Source organism: Mus caroli, chromosome 12 (genome assembly GCF_900094665.2).
Source record: "Mus caroli chromosome 12, CAROLI_EIJ_v1.1, whole genome shotgun sequence".
In the NCBI taxonomy this organism is placed as follows: Eukaryota; Metazoa; Chordata; class Mammalia; order Rodentia; family Muridae; genus Mus; species Mus caroli.
In genome coordinates this window covers 52,947,249-52,970,508 of record NC_034581.1, presented here as the reverse complement: position 1 = coordinate 52,970,508, position 23,260 = coordinate 52,947,249, and the positions used below count along the sequence as shown (strand labels likewise).

Below are 23,260 nucleotides of genomic sequence, written 5' to 3'. Positions count from 1 at the left end.
GCAGGGAGGAACATAATTCAATCCATAGAAGTAACCAAGCACGGCAGGTGTCCTGTATATCTGAAGGCAGGGTTTCTTAGCTGTTTGCTAGGAAAATATTAGGACTTTCTTTCCAAGAACTCTCATGGGGGTCCAGTGTCTCCTACAATCCTGAAGACAGGTAAGAAACGCAGTGCTTGAGCCATTCGTGCTGACAGAAATGACGGGTATTCTTATTCCATAGCACTTGCAATTATCACCCAAATAGCATTCATAAGCATCTCTAATAAGAAATAGCAGTTATTAATATACGTACTGCTAGATTTGCTGCTATTTAATGCATTAATAATGAAACACATACATATATCATGATACAATACGTGCATTATTGCAAATGATTGACATTTGTTTTGATTTAATTACATCTTAGGCATCTAACTAGGTTAGTTTGAGAAAAATACAATTAAAGTTTAATCCAGTAGTCTCAATGGATTGTCACAGTTCAGACTTAAGGTAGCTGTAGACTTAGCATTCAAGAATCATACAGGACACTGCATATTAAACTATTTCTTTTACCATGGTCCATCAAGGTCCCATATTTTACATGTAACCTAAAATACATCTCTCATACACCACTCAGAAACCTGAAACAAAAGTATCATAAAAATTATTTATCCTTATTGTATAGTATGCATTATGATACTTTCTGTAATACTTCCTTTTAATATAAAGTGTTAATTTTAACAACTAAATTTACTTTTCTAACTAATTCTAGAATGAAAAAAGAATAATGTTGTTAAGTATCTTTTGAGGCATTTCCTTAGAAATGTCTCATAGCATAGTATAAAAGATACGAGCTGAAAAAAGAGGTGAAAGCTGATTATATCTCCCAACACATCATTTCAGAGGTGGAACTTAGATGAGCAAATACGGCAACTAACCAGCTGTCACTTAGACAACTAGTTATGTAGATGAATCATGCTAATTATAATGACGAAAATGTAAGCTTTAGCCAGTGTAGAAACAAAGGGTTAAAGAATTATTTTAGATAGTTTACAAACTATAAAAATGCTTTAAATCCCCACAGTTTAATTTCATTGACAAATTTCTTCTCTCACAATTACAACACCATATACAGGAGTTTCTCAAAAAAAATTTTTACTTGAAGTATAAAATGTTTTACCTGTAGTAAACTCGTAATGTCTGTATTTCTTCTTCCAGCCTTTTGTACTGTTCAACTGCAGTTTCTCTGGCTTGCTGCATTGACAATAATTTTGCCTGCAAGTAATTGTTTTAAAATTGGTTATTAATTTTGACATGTTACAATACAGGGTGTGGTATGACTGTTACTTAAACCTTTCTGGTATTTTAAAATTCTAGCCAGATTTTTCCCAGTTTCAATTTGGACTACACAAAGTAGTCCAAATACACTGGAAGCAGAAATACTGAAGACACAAGTGTCGTAAGTGTACTCACGTGGCTAGTTACTAAATTGCAACCTTATTTTATCTGTGCTATCAGGTTATGCCTTTCTACAATGTTTAACTTTATACACATAGTTCAGAATGTGGAGCATGGGTTCAGAGAAGCAGCTAGAGTGCAGATAAGCACAGCAGGCATTTCACATACAATTTAATGTGGCTCCACTGCCTGCTTTCACTAGATTTTCTTTTAACTTTATTAACAGTAAAATGCAGGAAATTTTAAGTATGTTGTCAAGCCATCTTTGGTACACAAAACTATGACCTGATTCTTACAGATACAAGTTAACCCTGTCGACTCCTTGTCTGCAAGGGAAAATTTCCCCCTAAAAGTGAGGTCGGTGACAGAGCTTTTCACTGCTAGGGATAGTTTGCTCAAGGATATCATCTTATAGGCAGGAAAGTCTGCAACATTCTATATCCAGTTTATTTTAACTGATAAAGCACAATTGTCATGCATATTGATGGGAAGGATGGCATTTTCATGTGTGTGTACATTGTGTGACATATGGAACAAGATGGGCTTTTACCATCTCTTACAGATTTATCAGTCGTTTGTGGCATAAACTCTTAAGGTATTTCCTCCTAGCTTTCTGGAGTGAATTCTTACTTGCATTTTCATTTTGGTAGGGCTCAAAGTTATCGTTTGAAAATATTTCCCCATGTTCCCATCAGCATTTTCACGTGCTTTAACAAATGGCAAGGAGAGTTTAACATATAAAATAAGGTCCTAGCATGACAAGTTTTCATAGTTTATTTAAAATTCAGTTTACATGAAAATATTGTCTTTCAGGTTAAATGGCCTTTGACAGCTAACATGCAGTTTATTTCAATCCTGAAAACCACACTGTCAGTAATTAAAAGTAATTTAAAGTCTGGAGCCAGAGTTTCAGCATTTTGCTGAATGCATATGACTTCAGTGGAATTAGTTTCTTGCATAAGAATGTAGTAAATAAGAAAATAATAAAAATCTAATTATGAGAAAATTAATTAGTGTAATGAAAATGAACACTAGATAATGCAACTTTTCTACTTTAATAATGGAAAATTATAAAAGAATGAGCAGCCTGGAATTTGCATATAAGTTTAGGTACAAGATATTAGTTTGTTTTCAATCTGGGCTAAGAAATTCTAACAGAGTTACTCTGTAATTAAATTTAGGATGTTTGAATGATTGCTTTAATTTTCTGAATTTCATAACTATAGGTGAGATATTCCCCCTAGCTAGGAAAAAAACACTCAAGACAAACTCATTTTCATATTAAAAATGTTTTCTACTTAAGAGTTATATCATTCTAGATGTTTTACAGTTTATAGTTTTTGTACCTTTTGTACCTATAATCTTTAAAATTCCATAAAAGTAAAATATATATGCAACATCCAAAAACTACACACATAAATTTTGAAGAATTAGGCTTATGGAGTTAAAATATCCCGACAGTTAAGCTCAATGATTTGCAGTCTGTTATCTGCACTTTTTATAATTTGGGATACAGTAAGAACTCTGTAGGTCAGATAATCCTGGAACACACTGTGTAGCTCATATCTGGAACTTAAGGCAATCTTTTGTTCAGCTTTCCAAATGCTGCCATTATAAGCATTTGAAATATAAATAAAGAAAATATCTAATAAAAAATGAATAAAATCATTTTCATTATCTTCAAATGTCTCATTGTACATCAGTGCAGTTCCTAACCCCCTTTTACTTATCCTCTACTTTATAACTTACCTTCTTTAGAAAATTATGTACAAGAAATACAGCTGTTAACTGTTATCAGACTTAATGCACTTTGAGATTTGTCTACACTATTGTACACAGCAGTTGTTCGTTCTTTTATAGCCACTAACAACGCTACTTTGAGGATCACAATGTGAACGTCTATTCACCAGCTGAATGAAATTGCGCTTTCATTTCAGAAGCTGTTAATACAGTCGCCATAAACATCTGTATAGGTGTCACTTCGGTTTCCTTGAGTAACTAACTACCCAGACATAGAGTGTTTGTGTTCTATGGTATGTATCTAGTTACAAAACTCGGTGACTTCACTGAAATAATATTAAGGGTTCAGTCTTTGAAGGCTATCACCTAATGAATTCCTGTTCTGGAGGGGATGATGCAAAGTGCTGAAAGGCATTGGTACAGTCTATCCTTGCCAACTGCCTATAGAATAATCCACATCACTTCCTGGTGAAACATGAAACACATCATCACTAGGAAACAAAATTACTGCCAATCAGATTCATCATAATGCATTTTCAGCATTCTGTGTCCTTTTTTAAAAAAAAAATCATAAGTACATTTTCTTTTTTTTAAATTATTTTTTACATTCCATATTCCATTCCCCGCCTCTCCACCCACCTTCTGACTGTTCCACATCCCATACCTCCTCCCCACTCCCCACCACCTGACCTCTAAACTCCCTGGGGCCTCCAGTCTCTTGAGGGTTAGGTGCATCATCTCTAAATGAACACAGACCTGGAAGTCCTCTACTGTATGTGTCTTGGGGGCTGGTGTATGCTGTCTGTTTTGTGGTCCAGTGTTTGAGAGATCTCAGGGGTTCAGATTAATTGAGACAGCTGGTTCTCCTAAGGATCACCCTTCTCCTCAGCTTCTTTCAGCCTTCCCTAATTCAACAACAAGGATCAGATGCTCTGTCCATTGGTTGGGTGCCAATATCTGCATCTGACTCTTTTAGCTGCTTGTTGGGTCTTTCGGAGAGTAGTCATAACAGGTCCCTTTTTGTGAGTGCTCCATAGCCTCAGTAATAGTGTCAGGCCTTGGGACCTCCCCTTGAGCTGGATCCCACTTTGGGCCTGCCACTGGACCTTCTTTTTCTCAGGCTCCTCTCCATTTCCATCCCTGTAATTCTTTCAGACAGGAACAATTATGGGTCAGAGATGTGACTGTGGGATGGCAACCCCATCCCTCGTTTGATGTCCTGTCTTCCTGCTGGAGGTGGGCTCTATAAGTTCTTTCTTCCTAAAGTCTGGCATTTCATCTAAGGCCTTTCCCTTTTAGTCCAGAGAGTCTCTCACCTCCCAGGTCTCTGGTGCATTCTGGAATGTCCCCTCAACCTCCTATTTCCTGAAGTCTGTTTCCTCAGGCTGGTCCTCAGGGCTTCAGTCCTTTTCCCTCACCTAATACCAGATCAGGTTCTCCTCTCCCTTCCTCCCCCTTCCTCTTTTCCCTGCTAGGGTCCTCTCTCCCTTCCCACTTGTGATTGCTTTCTTCTCTCTCCCAAATGGGTCTGAGGCATCCTCACTTGGGTGTCCTCACTTGGGCACTTCAGCTTGTTGACCTTTTTGAGATGTGTGAGTTAACTCAGACCCAAAAGTATGTGCATGGTATGTACTCACTAATAAGTGGATATTAGCCAAAAAAGGAGAAAAGTACAGAATACCCAAGATTCTATGTCCTTTTATCTTACCTGAAATAATTATAATAAGATTGGTTGCCTAGTGCTAAAGTATATGCGAACTTTGGGTATTGTGGCTGGAAAAGGACAGCCATTTGAACTGGCACTATATTAGAAAGGAATGATGCTGTTTTAGTAAGTCTTATCTAGCAATTCCGAATGACAAAAGCAGGATTATACTGTTCACAGAACTGAACGATGTTTACTGTTGCTATTGCAGATAACAATCTTTATCTTACTTTAAAATCTTTTTATGTTTGGTTTCAATGTGTTTTTAATAGTTATAGTCTGGAATAGTTCGGCCTTCCTTTGTTATCACCAAGATCATTAATTCTCTTTATGACAGAGCAGAGGCAGTTGATTGTCTTTGTGATATCTGCTAAATAAAGGAGCATGGCACACAAATAAAATTAAGACTCAGGATGCAGATTTGAGAGACATCTTAGAGGTAACACAATCCTATTTTCATGATGAGGAAATTTCTGCTATTGCAACACATGCAGAGGGAACAGTTGGAGTTTGTCCAAGGTTTCACAGCTAATTACAAGGAAAGTTGAAACTATGAATAGGAATATTCATAAAGCAGTGTTTATTTCATATTACAAGACCATATTTGAATATGATAAAATTTAAGTGTATGTTATTTTTTAAAGAATCATTTTGAAATAATAACCATAAATATATTAAACTGTGTTATAACTATGAACATATCTAGAGACATCTTACATGTCTTTAAAGATGTCAATTGTTCAAGCAATGACTGTAGACACACAGGATGTTAGCTCTCAAACTTGTGAGAAGATTTCAAGCTTGGTAATAACATGTAACTATAAATCTGGAGAAACATACCTTAAAAATTAAAAGCCTTATCAAAATGATAAAAGTGAGAAAATTTCATATACAACCCTTCTCAGAAGGATTTGCTTGCTCACAACAGTGTGTAGTGCTTTTTAAAGCATTTTTAGTGGTTATTTTATACTTAATGTCTTGCCTTCTGGTTTACCAAAATGAAGACAATCAAGTCATTCATTCAAAGAGAACAGTATTTGCACTGTTCAATGACCTACAAGATAGTCTGATATGGTGGGTGGGGACAAGAGATTGTGGTGGAAACAGAAATTATAATATTAATAACTGAGGTTGATCCTTGAGCTATAAACACAAGTAACAGAACCAAGTTAGAAAAATTAGAAAAAGGTATGCTAGAAGCCCAGCCAAGCAAGGTCCGTGGCCAGGGACTTGGAGGGCACCCTGGCTCTCTACTGCAAATTAGTACTATTAGGCAACCTAGTAAAGTCTTCATGTATGTCCACTTTCTCACCTACACAATGGAGTAAATGAAAATCTATTCCCATGGTGCTGATACTAATATAGCATCATAAAACCTGTGAAATACATAAAATAGTACACAGCACATAAAAAAATGCTCCAACAACCGATTATTGAATAAAGAGTAGAAAAAAAGCTGAATCATCAACTTGATGAGTTAGGAGTTGAGTAGGAGTTAATATCTACCAAACGGGAGAAGAAAATACATATTCAGCATCACTCTACCTTATAAGTTTAACTTCTTTTCACTCAGACCAAAAAGATGGATGTCTCTGTGAGACCATTTGTGGGTTTTCTTATGATTCTATATATATCTAACAAGAAATGCACTGTTGATCACGACAGTGCCTACATACTTTTTGTTAGAAATAAAGTATTGCAACTATATTAAAAATTTTAAGGGGGGGGGGGGACTGTGCCTTTCTTTCTCAGGCACATGTTGCTCTATCCCCTTTCTTGGTTTAAACAGCTCCTGTTCCAAGCACAATGCTCCAATATTATGAAGTTTATAGAAGATTTAAAGTATAAGACATTATTGAAGTTGACACAGTAAGAAATTGAATGCTTTTGTTGTTGAAGGGATAAATGTTATTTATATTATTTTGGAAGGGAGGAAAATAAGAGAGAATAATATTAGTAACTGAATAGATATTTTAGTAACAAGAAAAAGGATACAAAAGAAATTCAGGTTTTCCAAATCATGTCACTATAATTTTATATACATCCATAAGAGAATAAAAATAATGCCCAGCAAACACTGTTCTATGGAGCCACTTACTTATTTCTCACAATGCATCATCGTGGTAGATACTAGTCCATTTTACAACTGAAACAACTGCTATCTAACTCACAAACGGTCACTAACCACCATGTCACTAGACCTAAGTGGTGGAACAAGAATTTAAACTCAGGTACATTGAGTGCTCCTTCCTCTTAATCACTATGCTATCAGCACTAGGCAAAATTTGGTACTTTAAATCAGATGTTAAGTGAAGAGTTTTGGAGGCCAATCCCAATAATGTATCTACAAAAGAGCTCCTGCGCGTAAGACTCAGGGAACACTGTGGTAGGCTGGTGAGAAGTGAGCAAGAGGGCCATCGAGTTTTCTATGTGAGGCTGTGTCTCCTAGAAATGTCGGAAGCTACATCCAGAAAGTCTTGCCACATGACTGCCCGGATGTGTGCTGAACAAGCATGAAAGCAATGGACATGCCAAAGGGCTCAGAGAAAAGACCATGAGACCTCAACCCTAGAGAAAAACCTACAGCCAACTAAGCAATTCTGGGAGCAGCAGAAATAGTTTACCCAGGGAAGAATACACCAGTTGGTTATCCATTTGATGTAAATGGTTATCCCAGAAAACATACATACAAGTAACATTATACAGACTAAACAGATTATATTTGTATATTTAAGCATATATATGCACATACATACACATATGTGTATATAACCACAAATAATGGAAACATGCCATGGATTAGAAAGAGTAAGGAGGGGTATATGGGAGGGTTTGGACAATGGAAAGGGGCAAATTATATAACTACAATTATAAAAGAAATAATTTAAAACTATGATGTTAATATAGTTAATCTTTAATGATATTAAAGATTAATGAATTATTTTACATACGCTTACACAAAGGAATCGAACTAGTTGAGCGACATTTTGAGGCATTTTTTCTTTTGTGTGCTAGATTTATTTCACTTAACATTAACCCACTCTCCTTCGAGCCATGCCTTCACAGATGACAGGAACTTATGGCTGAGTAGTTTTCCATTAGGTATGTTCCTACTCTTCCTTTATTCACTGCCTGATAGACACTGCACGTCTTCATTTCTCTGCTATTGTGAGTAATACAGTTCACGTGTGACTGCAGATGTCTCTGGCATGATGATTTCATTCCCTTCAGCTACACACTCAGTAGTAATCATGTTACAGATTATTTTGAAATTATGCGGTGCTTCTACCCCATTTCAACCCTATCTCCAGTGTTTAAAGTACTTCTTCACAGCCTTCATATGCATCATCTTCTGTCTTTTGGATAACTGCTATTCTCATCATATACCTGATAAGTGGTGTTGAAGTAGGCTGCGGATGCTTGTATTCCTACACTGTAAAGTGTCTATTGCCTATTTTACTCTCAGATTGTTTTTTTTTTTTTTTTTTTTTTTTTTTTTTTTTTTTTTTTTTTTTGCTATTTTGACTAATAATAATAATAACAATATACCTGAATTCTCTANACTTTGTAGACCAGGCTGGCCTCGAACTCAGAAATCCGCCTGCCTCTGCCTCCCGAGTGCTGGGATTAAAGGCGTGCGCCACCACGCCTGGCGCTCAGATTGTTTTTTATAAGTGGAGTTAATTACATATTTCAGATATTATTCACTTGTCAGATGTGTAGTTTGCCTTTTAGTTTTAGTGTGTGGGAACTTCCTTTTAAAATTTCATGTTAAGAAACTTAAAAGTTTTGTGTTTTAACCATTTCTCTATATGTTAAGTCATCCTATGGAGGGCGTATCTGTTCGTTTCTTAGATTTAATGAGTACTATTTCATGAAATACTATTCTGGCCTTATGTTCATTGGTAAGTAGGCATCAGTTTCATGTTTGGCCCCTGACACTTCTTGATTATCCTTCTGAAAGTCATGTTTACTGACATGTACAAAATTACTGAAAGCTCCCAGGTTTCACATATAATCTAGTAATCATTTAATATGATTCGATGTGTATAGAAATCTAGGAAATTTTAATCAAGTGCTACTTATGAGCTGTTTATTACTCTAGTGGGCATTGTGAGCCTGGAAGAGTGCGGCCTAAAAATAAGGCAGACTAACTTCTCATACAACAGTCAACTTTATTCAGAGCATCAAACAATTTGTACTCTGAGAGTTCAGAACAGTCACCATTTTAATGAATAATCTAAAGTGAATTTGCTCCTTTCTGCCACTCGTGGGACCCAAAAGGACGTTCTAAGAACAATTCCATGCACAGAACTCCATGCTTGGGCAGTATTCCACATCCCCCCTCTTTTATGTAATAGAAGGATATCCAGAGTGATTTTGAATTGATATATATATATGTATATATATATCAATATATATACTCATTTGATGCATAAGTAGGCAAATTATAAACATAAGGAATAATATTAGGCCAGTGAAAGCACTGTGTATGTGATACTCTGCTATGAAGAACAGAGATCAAACTATGTCCAATACTATTAGTTACATTAGCATATTGATCAGAAAAATCTAGAGGACAGCTTGAAAAGAGACCTATATGTTTGATAGTTCTGGCATTTTATAGAATGTAAATCTACATTTGACTTTACTAGGAATATAAAAGTTACTATATCCTATGCAAATGGGAAGTAATTTAAATCCCAAGGAAAACTTAAAGATAATCCCTTCTCCAGATGGATGAACGAGTCTATTATTGTCTGAAGGTCCATTCACAAATGCAAAGTTATTAGTGAGGTAACTTCTCCCTTGGGGCATAAGGGTCACCAGTTGGCCCAGGTGGGCAGACGTGACACCTGATCTTCTGGATCATGTCTTCTTTTGCCCTTCAGCTGGAGGTTTGCTCTCTTTCTGGTTACTTTCACCATCTCCTTGCCCTTGATCAGTATCCTTGATAGCCTGGGACTAAAGAAGCTGAAAAGAAATCTATAATGTTTCCCTGGATCCATCTACAATGACAGATACAGACCCCTTCCCAATTTTCTGCTGGAGAAGTAAAAATAGAGCAGGTTAATATGTCAGCTTGCTCATTTTTGTTCTGCAATAAGTCCAGGGAAGTTAAAGTGTGCACAAGTATAAGTCTATTGCTAGAAATAATCCTAAAACATAAGAAGAAACTGAACGAATACTAAAAGGTTTATGCATTAACTAATAGATGACTCAAAATAGCCAGTTCCACCCATTTTGCTGAAGAAGTACTAATACATTGATGAAGATCTGGACCATAAATCTTTCCTTTACCCTAGATGAGCCATTAATAAAGGATGTATCTGCTTGTAGAATGAGAAAAGGTTGGACAATTTTTGTAATTATAGTATCAGTTCCAATGAGAAAATCCCATAGCTGGACAGCTGGATAACGATTTCCTATCCTTCCATAGTAACCTGCAAATGAAATGTGAAAATCATAGAGTTCTATAGCACTCCTAAAAGTGGGCTGTTAGGTAAGGTTAGTCCACAAGCATCAAATCCATACCACTGTTGACTTCAGGTCCTCCCCTGATTTACTGATTCAGCAAGAAGAGTAATGTAAGCAGTTATTATTTTATGGCCCATATGGTGTGAATATATCCATCCCAAAGGTTTACCTTACTGTGCTATAATATCCATGGGGAGGCAATATAGTGGGGAAATAAGTAAGTTTAAAGGCTGTGACAGACCCGCAAGGATGCACAGCCTGTGTTAGTCAGTCAGGACTCAAACAGCTGTAGTTCTTTTCTTGCCCCCTGAGGTAATATGTGAGTACTGCCCAATGCCTCCCCACTTTGTAGAGTTTTAAATAGATCGGTTAGTGTGTATTTAAGCATAAGCAAATCTCTTTTCTCTGTCATGCCCAAGAATGCTTAGGTTGAAGCCTTAGTAAATCCTCACCAGGAAATAGAGATGATTCCAAATTAGATTGATATAAAATTCCTCACCTCATGCTTCAGGGTCCTTTACAGGCAACACACACTTAAAGGAGGGTCTAGGAAGGGAGCTGAGGGGACTGTTGGCAGCAGTGATCTGTGATGCTCTTCTTATTTTTATTTTGCCTGAATGGAGAATATCTCCTTTTCAGCCTCTTTTACTAATGTTAAGGTTTATACAGTTATATTCATTCAAGAAATTATCCATCTTTTCCTTATGATTAATATCCTCTTTATCTTCTTTAAGCATTTTGATAACTGTCCGAGTTAATGCACAAGTGACCCAAAATTGAACAGGGACCTTCCTCCGCTTGTTAATGTTACCTATTCAATATTCTTTAGGATTCTATCCCATAGTTCATCTAAAGTTCCTTCTCGTGGAAGCCTTTCTTTAAAAACAAATAATGCACAAGCTTGACACAGGCAAAGGCTTCCCTGGTCCCTGCCCAGCATGCTCAGCCCTCACTCTCTTATGGCACAGCTGACTTCAGGCCTCTGCTTCCTGGTACCACTTGCTTATTGCTCTAGTTGGTGGCATGAACCTGGGAGAGCAGGGTCCTAAAAATGAAACAGACTAAAGTCTCATGCAATAGTCAACTTTATTCAGAGTACCAGACAATTTATACTGAAGAAGAGTCACCTGAGTAAAGTGTACAGTCACGAGGACAAACGGCATATGACAAAAACAATGTGTTTTTCCATAGAGGCATAGAAACAAATAACAATAGCCAGCTGTAATGAATAATCTAAATTCACTTCTATCCAATATACCTGAGAAGTTCAGAAAAGCTCATTCCAAGAAAAATTCTGTGGTTTTTGAAGAAACTGAGGTCACAAGACATCTCTCTCTCTCTCTCTCCTTCCTCCCTTCCTCTCTGAAAATCCCCTATACCCTCCCCCCTGCCCCTGCTCCCCAACCCACCCACTCCTGCTTCCTGGCCCTGGCATTCCCCTATACTGGAGCATATGATATTCGCAAGACCAAGGGCCTCTACCCCACATTGATGACTGACTAGGCCAACCTCTGCTATCTATGCAGCTAGAGACATGAGATCTGGGGGTACTGTGGAGTGTGTTCTGACAATGATTGTCAGTGAGTGTCTATTAACGAACTTCTTTCTAACCACAGCACCTATCCTTGAGATTAATTTCCTCAAGAAAAGAATAGTGTGTGTGTGTGTGTGTGTGTGTGTGTGTGTGTGTGTGAAGTATCGGCCAGAGCATGGGTTCCTAGGCTGGGAGTGTAGCTTAGTGGTAGAATGAATTCTTAGTATGTAGGTTCCCAACAAAGCCTATTGTCTTCTCTCATGTCAGGAAACATTCCTTCCACTAAGCTCTGGGGTACCACCTAAGAATATGAACACACAGAGAAAAGTAAAGTCTTACTTAAACTCAAGAAACAAACAGTTCCCCAGATGACAACATATTCTCGTCTACATTTCAGTCACAAACATTTCTCTACATGCAGTACCTTTCTATTTAGTTAGCCAGTAGAGTTCTGTTTATTTGTTCAGGATCCTGTATGTTTCTGCATAGCATCTAGTGTACACTTCATCACCTGAACACCTGCTGAACTAAAATAGTCTTGCCAGGAAAAAAAAAGAAAAAAATTGAAATTATGCAATCTGCAATTCAGTCCACGGCAAGCACTAGGGTAGAATTTCTTTTATAGCTTTCAACATCAATTACTGAACAGTCTGCATAGAAATATTGCCAACTGAAATCGCTCGTGACACAAGGGTAAGCAGGTGAGCACTGCTCTCACCTCAGCTCAGGGTTTTTCAGGCTCTCACAGTAAGAACATAATCACTGGCATGTAACTCCCCAGAACATTCTCAAATTCACCAAGGTGTTGAAGGGAAGATCACCCTGACCATGCAAGCTCTAATAAATATGGACTTTGTATTATTCAGACAGCTGTGTGTGTGTGTGTGTATTACAAATAAAACATAAAATGGCTACTGAAAATTTTTGGTATGTAACTAAAACAAATTATAAAAGCATAAATATAAAGTTATATGGTCAAGTCTACATTAAATATATATCATACTGAACTAGACCACAATTAAGAGTATTAAAGTACTAAGATAACAAAGATTAATTTATAATCCTTTTAATTGCAAAATGGTTTTATTCAGATGTTAAGGTCCAAACCAAAAAAGTTTCTACTCACAATCACTGTAAAGACTAACCAGAAGTTCTCAAAGGTTTCTGACTTAACAGATTTTAAAGAACAGGAGGGAGGTTTCTCAAACACACTAAAAGCAGGTTTCCCAAACACACTAAAGGTTTTCTCAAAAACTTCGAGTTGACACAAAGGCACTGAAATAAGGAAGGCAATGTTCTTAGGAGACGACGACTTATATAGAAGAAAAAAGAGCTGGCTTCAGCTAACTTCATGTTAGTTAACATATACTTTAAAGCAGTGATTTGAAGAGAGATTCAGTTTCTCACTGTGGAAATTGCTTGGGAGTTGTGCATGTGAAGGCAGAAAAGAATTCTCTCTTTCTCCCTGTCTTCTTGTGGATGTTCACACAGCAGCACGGCCCAGGACAAGCCGCTGCTGCAGATTTTAACTGTTGTATGGAACTACTCAAAATGCTTTTGATCCGTTTTATCTTCTAAGTTAGCAAAGAAATGTTGCAATAAGAAACACCAACAAAGATCTGGAAAAGTTAAGCTCTGGATTACCATATTGTGTGCTCCTGGCATTCAATGCTTCATACAAAGGCAGTGGTGTTCAAAGTAAGAAAAGAAATGGGAGGAGGAGAGAAAAAAGGAAGCTGCTCTCAGAAAGCGCAGAGCACCAAGTAAACAATACTCCCCTCCATCACTTCTTTTTCACAGACTGGATGGTAAAAGAGTTGCAGCAATTAGGCTTTTGTTAATTACCAGCTGTTGAAACAGATGTGTTGACTATCCTTATTAGTTAACAGCTGGGTGAGAAGAACAATTGATGCTCCCTAAAACCAACAGCCAGCTGCTCTGTAGTAATTATCTCCAATTAATAATACAGGTGATAACAGCAAAAAAATCTCCCAGCCCTCTCCTTCAATAACTTTTTCAGTTTCACTAACTATGGCTTCATCGTTACGCAGGGATAGGTACTACATTTAGTGCAGTAAGAAAGGTTGGCATATTGGCGTTGCATTAACTCCACGGTAATTTCTATTATGCAGTCTCTGCAGAAGGAGTCAGACAAGTGCTAAGAGCAGAAACAGGCATTCTGTAGGCTTTTATTTATCATATTTCAAATGTCACTGCCAACTCACTCCTCTGGTACTAACAATAACAGCTAAGCACTGAAGTTCTCTGAAAAGGAGAAGCAGAAATAAAATCTGTTCTTCTTTATCTCCAGACAGCGTCCCCATCGATGGCTTATATTTAGTTCGCTGAAGCAATATATTTTCTCTTGGTATGCCTAAATATCAGTGTGTTGTTCTCTGGCTTATATTTCCTAGGTGACTGGAGGAAGCAATTTTATCAAACGGAAGATTTTATCTCAGAGCAGTAAACATCACATGTATACAAAGCGATCAGCAAGACAAACAAGCAAGCAAGAAATCAAGAGACACATTCTAGCTTTGTAGCTCTCACCTTAGGACATGTAATACTCAGGTTTCTAATTGTAATATTAAAATAAACATGCCAATAAGTCACATCAAAACCTTGCAATGATTGCTTACTTTGAATCTATTATTTTCGATTTCCTTCATTTTCCATGCTTATGTTGAGACCTTACTTACTAGGAACAGAAGACAATGATGCCAGAAGCAGGCAAACCTTCTCCGTCCTATTGAGGTGTCCACAAGAATTCACAAGCATATCTATTCACTAATTAAAGAACACTTAAAGATACTGCCTTTCTGAAAACAAGGATTAGAGCTGGCTGAATAACCCCCTTTCACAACCCTTCCTCGAGGCTCTCTTGGGTCATCACAAGCAGCTTGTTCTTCCAGAATTAAATAGAAAAGCCTGCTGATTACCAGTTCTGAGTGCCTCAGTTAGGCATCAGAACAATTAATAGGGACAGAAACTTTAAATAACATGTAAATAAATCATTCCAGGACAAGTGCTATAATAAAAATGCGAACAAAGACAAACTTTTTAAAGCAATATTATTTATGTTGCCACTTGGGTTGTATGGATGCTTGCTATAGAATCCTTTACTTAAAAACTCGCACTACATTTTATATAATTGCTTCTAAAGTGAAATTGTAATGCATACATAATTACAAAGTAAGACAGAGGCGGGCATAGAAAAAGTTATCCATTTCTACAAAAGTAACTTTGAAGGAGAATATGTAATAATAAGATTCTGTAATTACATGGAATCACCCGAAAGTGCATAATGAGAAAGCAAAGTACTAATCTTGCTTTAAAATCTCTATTATTCTATGATTTCTCAGTTCTACACAAAGAGCTAATTTCTCAGCACAGTAGCAGGCAGAACAGCTAACTGTTTTCTGCCCATTGGACAGCCAGCACTTCCTTCCCATTGGCTACAATGCTGCAGCAGAACCCAGGCAACAGAGCAGCCAGCCAAGCCTCTCTGGTTTGCGGAATGAACAGGTTGCAGTAACCACTCAAGAAGCCCTCAGTCCAACCATGCACAGCTCCTGCTAGAGTAGAGGGCAGCCCTCTCAGAGCCTAGGAGAAGGGAAGATAGATGTGAAACTTATTCTGAAGGCACAGTTCCTAAGTTCTCTTCTGTTTAAAATCACCCAGCAAGTACATGTCCTATCTTTTCTACGAAATACAAAAATCAATATATACGTAGCAAACATCTGGCTGCAATACAATTCCCCCCAAAAGCTTCCTTTAAAAAAAAATTGGGTCTAACTTCGAACAGGACCCAGGTATTCCTAAGTGCTTCTCATAACTATGTCAATGTATTTCAGCCTAAGAATTTTACTCCATGCTTTACTGTCCTGAGAGAACCAGCTGTATTTTCTCATCCATAACCTGTCTCCTAACAGACCAGCATGCCTCTTCCTACCTGTTCACCTACACACTCCCAAACTTCTCATTGCTAACTCTTGCACTCCTTCTCTTAACTGGACACCACCTTTCTGCATGAGACAGACAGTCTCTAAGTTTACACTTCTTGGGCCTATCTATTCATCTCAGATGGCACAGGTTCCCTCAGCATAGCTGAGAAGAGCATATCTGGGATAGTGATGATAAGAAAACAAGCAGCTCATCGCTTCTTCACGGGGCAGCTTAATACTTCCACTATGGCAGGATTGTTAGCCTCATAAGAAAGCCTCCCAAGATCAAACAGGACCCAGTAGACCTCACACAATCAGGGAAAAATAAGCCCCAATCTGACGCTTCCTCCTCTATTATCCCGATTTTTAGAAGGTGTATTTGTTTTCCTTCTATAACAAATACTCCTCCTTTTAGACCACGGCACAGACTGCACGGGGAATTAGCACTGGAGCGACAAAGTGATCGCTGAACTTTGACTGCCCGCGCCCATCAGCTCGAGTCCTCGTATCTTCAAATACCAACCACATATCTTACTTACACTGTAAAGTTGGCATTTCCTGCACTAAACTCACGTGTCTTCATTAATCAAATCCATGTCTTAATGCCATCCACTTTGTAAATAACATCATTATTTTCCCAATAACTCAGTCTTAAAAACTTGAAGGTACCTTGAACATCTTCATTTATCATGTTAGGTCAATTCTTGCTACTACCCTCAAGCTTTGTACAATTATTATTTATTACTACTAATGCTGTTATTAATGAGAAATTCCAATCTTCATCATTCCATTCACAGAACTCATTAACAGCCTACAGTATTCCCTGCCTTCATATGCCTGTATACTCAATTCACCAAAATTGTTACAAATGGTAGCATATTATTTGTCCAGTTCTTTACCAACTCACACATCCTCAGGCAAAAGTCTTTAGCGCTCATCTATTGATTACTTCAAGAAAAACAATCTTTGTGGATTTTTCAGTAGCCTGTTCAATAACATCAAGTTGTCTACAGAGTAATCAACTATTACAGTTCCCGTGTGTTACTGTGATAAAACACTCTGACCAAAAGCAACTTGGAGAAAGAATTTATTTAGCTTATATTTCCAGGATATAGTCCTTAGGATCAAGAACTGAAAAAGATGGAGGGATGCAGCTGACTTGCTTGTAGGCTCATACTCAGCTAGCTTTCTTACAGTCCAAGAATACCTGCTCAGGGAATGGCTCTGCCCACATAGTGCTGGGCTCTCAATTAGTAAGACATTCCCCAACAGAGGAGCAGCAAGCCAGGCTAATCTGGGTGGTTCCTTAATTCAAGATTTCCAACTCAGATGACTCTAGGCTCTGTCAAGTTGATGGTTAAAAATGATCTAGAACTCTGACATTCTGGGAAATTCTGCTAAAGGATAGAAAATGTTCCAACTTTGGCAATGGATCCAGAAGCATAAATCTATATAAGGGTCTAAAACAGAGCTGAAAAAAAACTAGTTTTACTGTGTGATGATGGAGACTGCCACTCTATGGGGTACACCTTTCTTCCTTAAGAACCAATCACAATGCTCCCCACTAACCGTCACAGTTTGTAGCTCAAAAATGAATCATTCATTATAGCAACACTCCTAATATTCATCTTAAGGGAATTATAGATGTTTAGATTAACAACCTGTCTTTGACCTTCTCTGAGAATGAATTATGGTTTAATTTTAACACTGTATATATAACTATGCTAAGAGTTCAGATCATGAGAATGATAGCAGTCACATAATTCAATCATATCCTAAATAAAGGATAAATGGAAAATATACCCAATAGAGAAACAAATAGGCAAAGCATAATATTCTATACAGTGTGCAGAACTAATTTTGGGTTGGGCATACTACAAGGTGGCACGAAAGCACATACAGAAACTCCTTCTCACAGTCTGACATGAGACTGGCAAGTGCTACAAAAGTCAATCTCCTTCCTTTGTTTTTTTCTGGGGATGGGAGGGGAGTGGTACCACCAACCTCAGTCACTAACTCAGGCTTTCCTTGAGTAAAGTTACAATATACTTAGAGACTGCAACTGAAATGCCTTTTGTTCATGCCTCCACGTTGTGAGGCAGGGTTCACTTAGCTTATACTTCCAGGATATAGCCCTTGAGAGAAAGAACTGAGAAAACTTTAAGAACAAGAGATGGAGGGATGCGGCTGACTTGCTTGTAGGCTCATACTCAGCTAGTTTTCTTACAGTTCAAGAATACCTGCTCAGGAAATTCATTTCTCCACAAGTTGGGATAAAAAAAAAGGGAACCTCACTGAGAGATGCGTTGACCTTTAGAGGCTTGGAGCTGATTGTTTTAGCAATCAGTAATAAGTATGCTGCCTATGGTCTATCACGTTACATGTCAAATTAGAGCAGCAGAAACGTACCCTCTATATATTAAGTACTTGCATTTGAAATTTGGGACCACACAATCTCTCGCTCATTTCTATGGAGGTTTTAATAAATTAGCAGAAATGACAAGTAAATCAAAACAACGAAAGCCTCCAAAGCTGTGGATACCTTCTCCCAATCTACATTGCAGTGTAATCATTTATTCAAAAATTCAGAAAACAACACAAATATAGGTTTATCAGTTTCTATCAGCCTATAAATTTCTCATTGAACAGAGTTAAAAGTTCTCATCTGATTAATCTCTTGTTTAATCCATACACAGTATTTGGCAAGTGATATGATTATGTGGAATACTGAGGTTTCAACAATGAAGGTTTATGGTTACTTTACAGTTTCCAGGAAAACAAATAAATTACTTAGGAAGGCTTTTAGTTTGTAGAAATGGAAGTAGGTAGACTTCTTAAACATATGCCTAACATGGACAAAATGGTTGGTTTTAATTAACAAGTTGACAATACCTTGGGAGGGAGTCTTAATTACAGCTTATTTACATCACGTTGCCCAAGGCATGTCCATGGTTAACTGCATTAATTAAGCTAACTGCTGGAAGAAGACCCAGTCCACTGTGAGGAGCATCATCCTCTAGGCAGGGGAAATCCTCATCTGCATAAGCATGGAGATATCTTGCTGAGCACAAGCAAGCAAGCAAGTGGACATGTATATATTCACCTCAACCTGCTCAACTTTGGATGTGACCAACTGCAGAATTCTCCTGGCAGTTCTGCTTCTCTGCCATAATGGACTGTACACTGGAACTGTGTGCCAAACACATCCCTTTCTGCTCCAAGCTGTTTTTCTCAAGGTATTTTATTATAGCAACAACAACAACAACAAAACCCCAAAAACCAAAAAACAAAAACAATGGATACTTATGTTGACCATACAAAATACTAAGTTTGGCTAGCTCTAAAGTGAACAAACTCAGAGCATGAGATAGAAAAAAAAATCTAACTTTTATCTTTTTTATTGGATATTTTATTTATTTACATATCAAATGTTATCCCCTTTCTCCGATCCCCTCCCCCACCGGAAGCACCCTATTGCATCCCCTCTGCTTCTATGAGGGTGTTACTCCACCCACCCACCCACTCTGGCATTCCCCTCTACAGGGGCATTGAGCCTCCACAGGACCAAGGGCCTCTCCTCCACTGATGCCCGCCAAGGCCATCCTTTGCTACATATGCAGCTGGAGCCATGGGTCACTCCATGTGTACTCTTTGGTTGGTAGTTTAGTCCCTGGGAGCTCTGGGAATCTGGTTGGTGGATACTGTTGTTCCTCCTATGGAGCTCAACATCCTTAGTCATCAGGGAAATACAATTCAAAACAACCCTGAGATTCCACCTCACACCAGTCAGAATGGTTAAGATAAAAAACTCAGGTGACAGCAGATGCTGGCAAGGATCAGGAGAAAGAGGAACACTCCTCCATTGCTGGTGGGATTGCAAGCTTGTACAACCACTCTGGAAATCAGTCTGGCGGTTCCTCAGAAAATTGGACATAGTAGTACCAGAAGATTCAGCAATACCTCTCCTGAGCAGATACCCTAAAAGATGCTCCAACATATAACAAGGACACATGCTCCACTATGTTCATAGCAGCCTTATTTATAATAGCCAGAAAATGGAAATTACTCAAATGTCCTTCAGCAGAGGAATGAAAACAGAAAATGTGGTAAATTTACACAATGGAATACTGCTCAGCTATTAAAAAAACGATTAATTTGTGAAATTCTTAGGCAAATGGATGGAAACAGAAAATATTATCCTGAATGAGGTCACCCAGTCACAAAAGAACACACATGGTATGTATTCACTGATAAGTGGATATTAGCCTAAAAGCTTGGGATACCCAAGATACAATTCACAGACCACATGAATCTCAAGAAGAAGGAAGACCAAAGTGTAGATGCTTCGTTCCTTCTTAGAAGGGGGAACAAAATACTCACAGGAGGAAATACGAGGCAAACATTGGACTGAGCATGGGGAGTTAGAGAAAGGACTGAAGGAGCTGAAGGTGTTTACAAAAATATCTTTTTTATATCAAAAACATTTGAACATGTTATAGTTTTATATGCTTTTCTTTAAATGTGCATAATGAGTACAGATGAAACCATAAGGAACACAGAAGATGATCAATAGAAGTTGTAGACTGTAACAAATATTGATGCTGTTGAAAAAAAAAGCCCTCATTATTACAGAAAGTAAGACTGTTAGAAAAGAAAGGGAAAATCCAGAGTAAAGGAGAGCATAATTCCCCAGAGTTGTTCTACAATGTCATGAAGTGGGAGGATTAAAACAACAGGCATGTATTTCCTTACATTTCCAAAGTTCAGATGTCTGAAGTCAAGTTGTTTGCAGGGTTGGTCCTACACAGAAGCTCAGAGGCAGAAATCTGTTCCAGGTCTCTCTCATGGCTTCTGGTAGTTACCAAGAATCCAAAGGTATCCTCTGGGTCTGGTTCTGAGAGTCAGAACTCCTACATCTGCTTCCATTATTTAATGTTTTTTCTTCCCTATGCTTTGGGTGTCTACCTTTTTGTTTTAAAAAAATCTCTTTTTATTGCCATTTGGTACATGTGTAGATGTATCACACCCACATGACACAGCATTCATGTGGAAGTCAGTGAACAACTTTTTGTGTAGCTTATGTGTATTAGGTCTCTATTTCTACCTTTATGTATGTTCTGTGATCAAACTCAGGTTGTCTGGGTTTGTAGTATGACTACGCTTATCTGTGGACATACGTTTCTAGGTTATTATTGGAGGTTACGTTAGATAAGTAAATTAGTGGTTGTAGATTCTCCTCCCATAGACATGACTTCACTACCACTGACCTCTAGTACCAGGCATGGTTTCCCTTTTGTTGACAAGGTATTAAATACAATTAAAGAGTCACTGGTTGCCACTCAGGTAAGCAAACCAATAATGAAGTTGTTCTCAACTTTCCTAATGATATGATCCTTTAATACAGGTCCTAATGTTTGGTGACCCCCAATCATAAAATCATTTTTGTTGCTACTTCATAATTGTGATTTTGATACTGTTATGAATTGCAATGTAAATATCTTATATATAGGACACCTTATATGTGATCCCCAAAGGAGTCATGACCCACAGGTTGGAAACGTCTGAACTAAGGTTACTGTACCATGCTGGTCATGGATGTGATTTATAGGCATCATAGTCGTGTGGGTTTGCTGGTTGTTCCACCCATTCTCATGGTGCCTTCGGGTATCATAAAAGCTAGTACTCAGGGAGAGAGCATTCAGTCCAGTGCCAGCTCAGGGGTCTCTGGGGCTCACTTCTGAAGTACATATTGTCTTCAAAAATACCATTCAAACCGGCTACGTGAACAAATCCGTATCCTTTATGACACTGCCTTTAACCAGAATTTCTTAGACTGGCACATTACTGGTAAGTGCCACATTTAAAGTACTAGTGCCTTTCCACAAATTACCCATACAGCAAAATCTCTAGAATTTTGTTTATATTATTTCAACATCTTATTACTTCCCCTAAGTGTCTAGTTTTCTGTTGAAATTTCTTCTATTTAGCTCATTAAAAATCTCTATATGTTAAATCAAACAAAAAAATCTTTGTATTTTTATTATATTTTCTAAATATTTTCGTGTGTATAAATGTGTTTGTGTGTGTGTATGTGTGAGTGTGTGTGTGTGCATGAGCATGTTTTCAGTTCTCTAGTTCCACCATGTTGTTACTGGATTGAACTCAGGGGCTCAGGTTTGGTGATAGGCACTTTTACCAGCTAAACAAGCTCCAAATAAGAACGTATCTTCCTTTTCCTAAATAACTTGACACTTGTTTCTGAGATATGCTCTTCTCCTGGGTTTTGTACTATTTCTCTTTTGATGAGGCCTCTCATCCCCTCTCTACACCAATGCTGGAATGGACACAGGCCTTGAACCTCTTCATCTATATTCTTCTATTAAGTAATAAGAACTTATGTCTCATATGTAGATATATACAGAGAAATGTAAGCTCCCTAGCTAGGCCTAATTTCTAAGAACTCTAAACTTGTATACCTAACTCTCACCATGATATGATTACTTACAAGTTTAATGCTTATACTAACATAACCTGCAAAAGTTAGTTCTATGATAAATTTTCTAAAAATTTCCCCATTCAAATACTACCATTTTCCAAATGCAAAACATTCATTTGTGACACCTCATGCTCTCAAGGTACTTCTCAACAGGAGTTCAGACAGGTCTGCGAATGCAGGTAGGATCACCACTGCTGCTCAGACGAACCCGCTCAGAACCCTCAGGACACAGGAACTAAGGGGCAGCCTGGGACAGGAGCCTTCTAGTTTCTGTTTCCACCTGCAGCAGATCCTCTGCCACAGTGCACAAATAGTGCCAGGAGGGAGCTAGTCTTCCAGAAGTGCCTACATACCTGTGAGCACAGGTAAGACCAACACTTCTCTTCAAATTCCTGGCCCAAGAGGGGCCCTCACAGAGCCATCAGAACATGGGAACAAAGGATCAACTGGGGACAGAATCCCTCTGATCTCTGTCTGCACCCCAGAGCTGACCCTGTACAGCTCTCCATACCCAAATTCTTCCCTGAGAGAACTGGTCTCCCAGGAGTACTGACACACAGGCTGGCAGGAGTGACAAGTCAAAGTCAGAGACAGCAAGACCAGCTAACACCAGAGATAACCAGATGGCAAAAGGCAAACGCAAGAACATAAGCAATAGAAACCAAGACTATTTGGCATCATCAGAACTCAGTTCTCCAACAACAGCTAGCCCTGGTTACCCCAACACACCAGAAAAGCAAGACTCTGATTTAAAATCACATCTCATGATGATGATAGAGGAAATTAAGAAGGACACAATAATTCCCTTAAAGAAATACGACCATATGTCCCTCAACAGAGGAATGGATACAGAAATTATGGTACATTTACACAATGGAGTACTACTCAGCTATTAAAAAGAATGAATTTATGAAATTCCTAGC

At 38.0% G+C, this 23,260-nt stretch overlaps 1 protein-coding gene across 1 annotated transcript in view; it reads right to left on the bottom strand.

The window, feature by feature from the left end:
- The window catches only part of Mipol1 (mirror-image polydactyly 1), a 277,375-nt gene that overhangs the window by 85,323 nt on the left and 168,792 nt on the right, over positions 1 to 23,260 (bottom strand). The window contains exon 9 of the mRNA XM_021178974.2: positions 1,163 to 1,257. Coding sequence (XP_021034633.1) covers positions 1,163 to 1,257 — 95 coding nt within the window. The remainder of the gene's footprint in view (positions 1 to 1,162; positions 1,258 to 23,260) is intronic.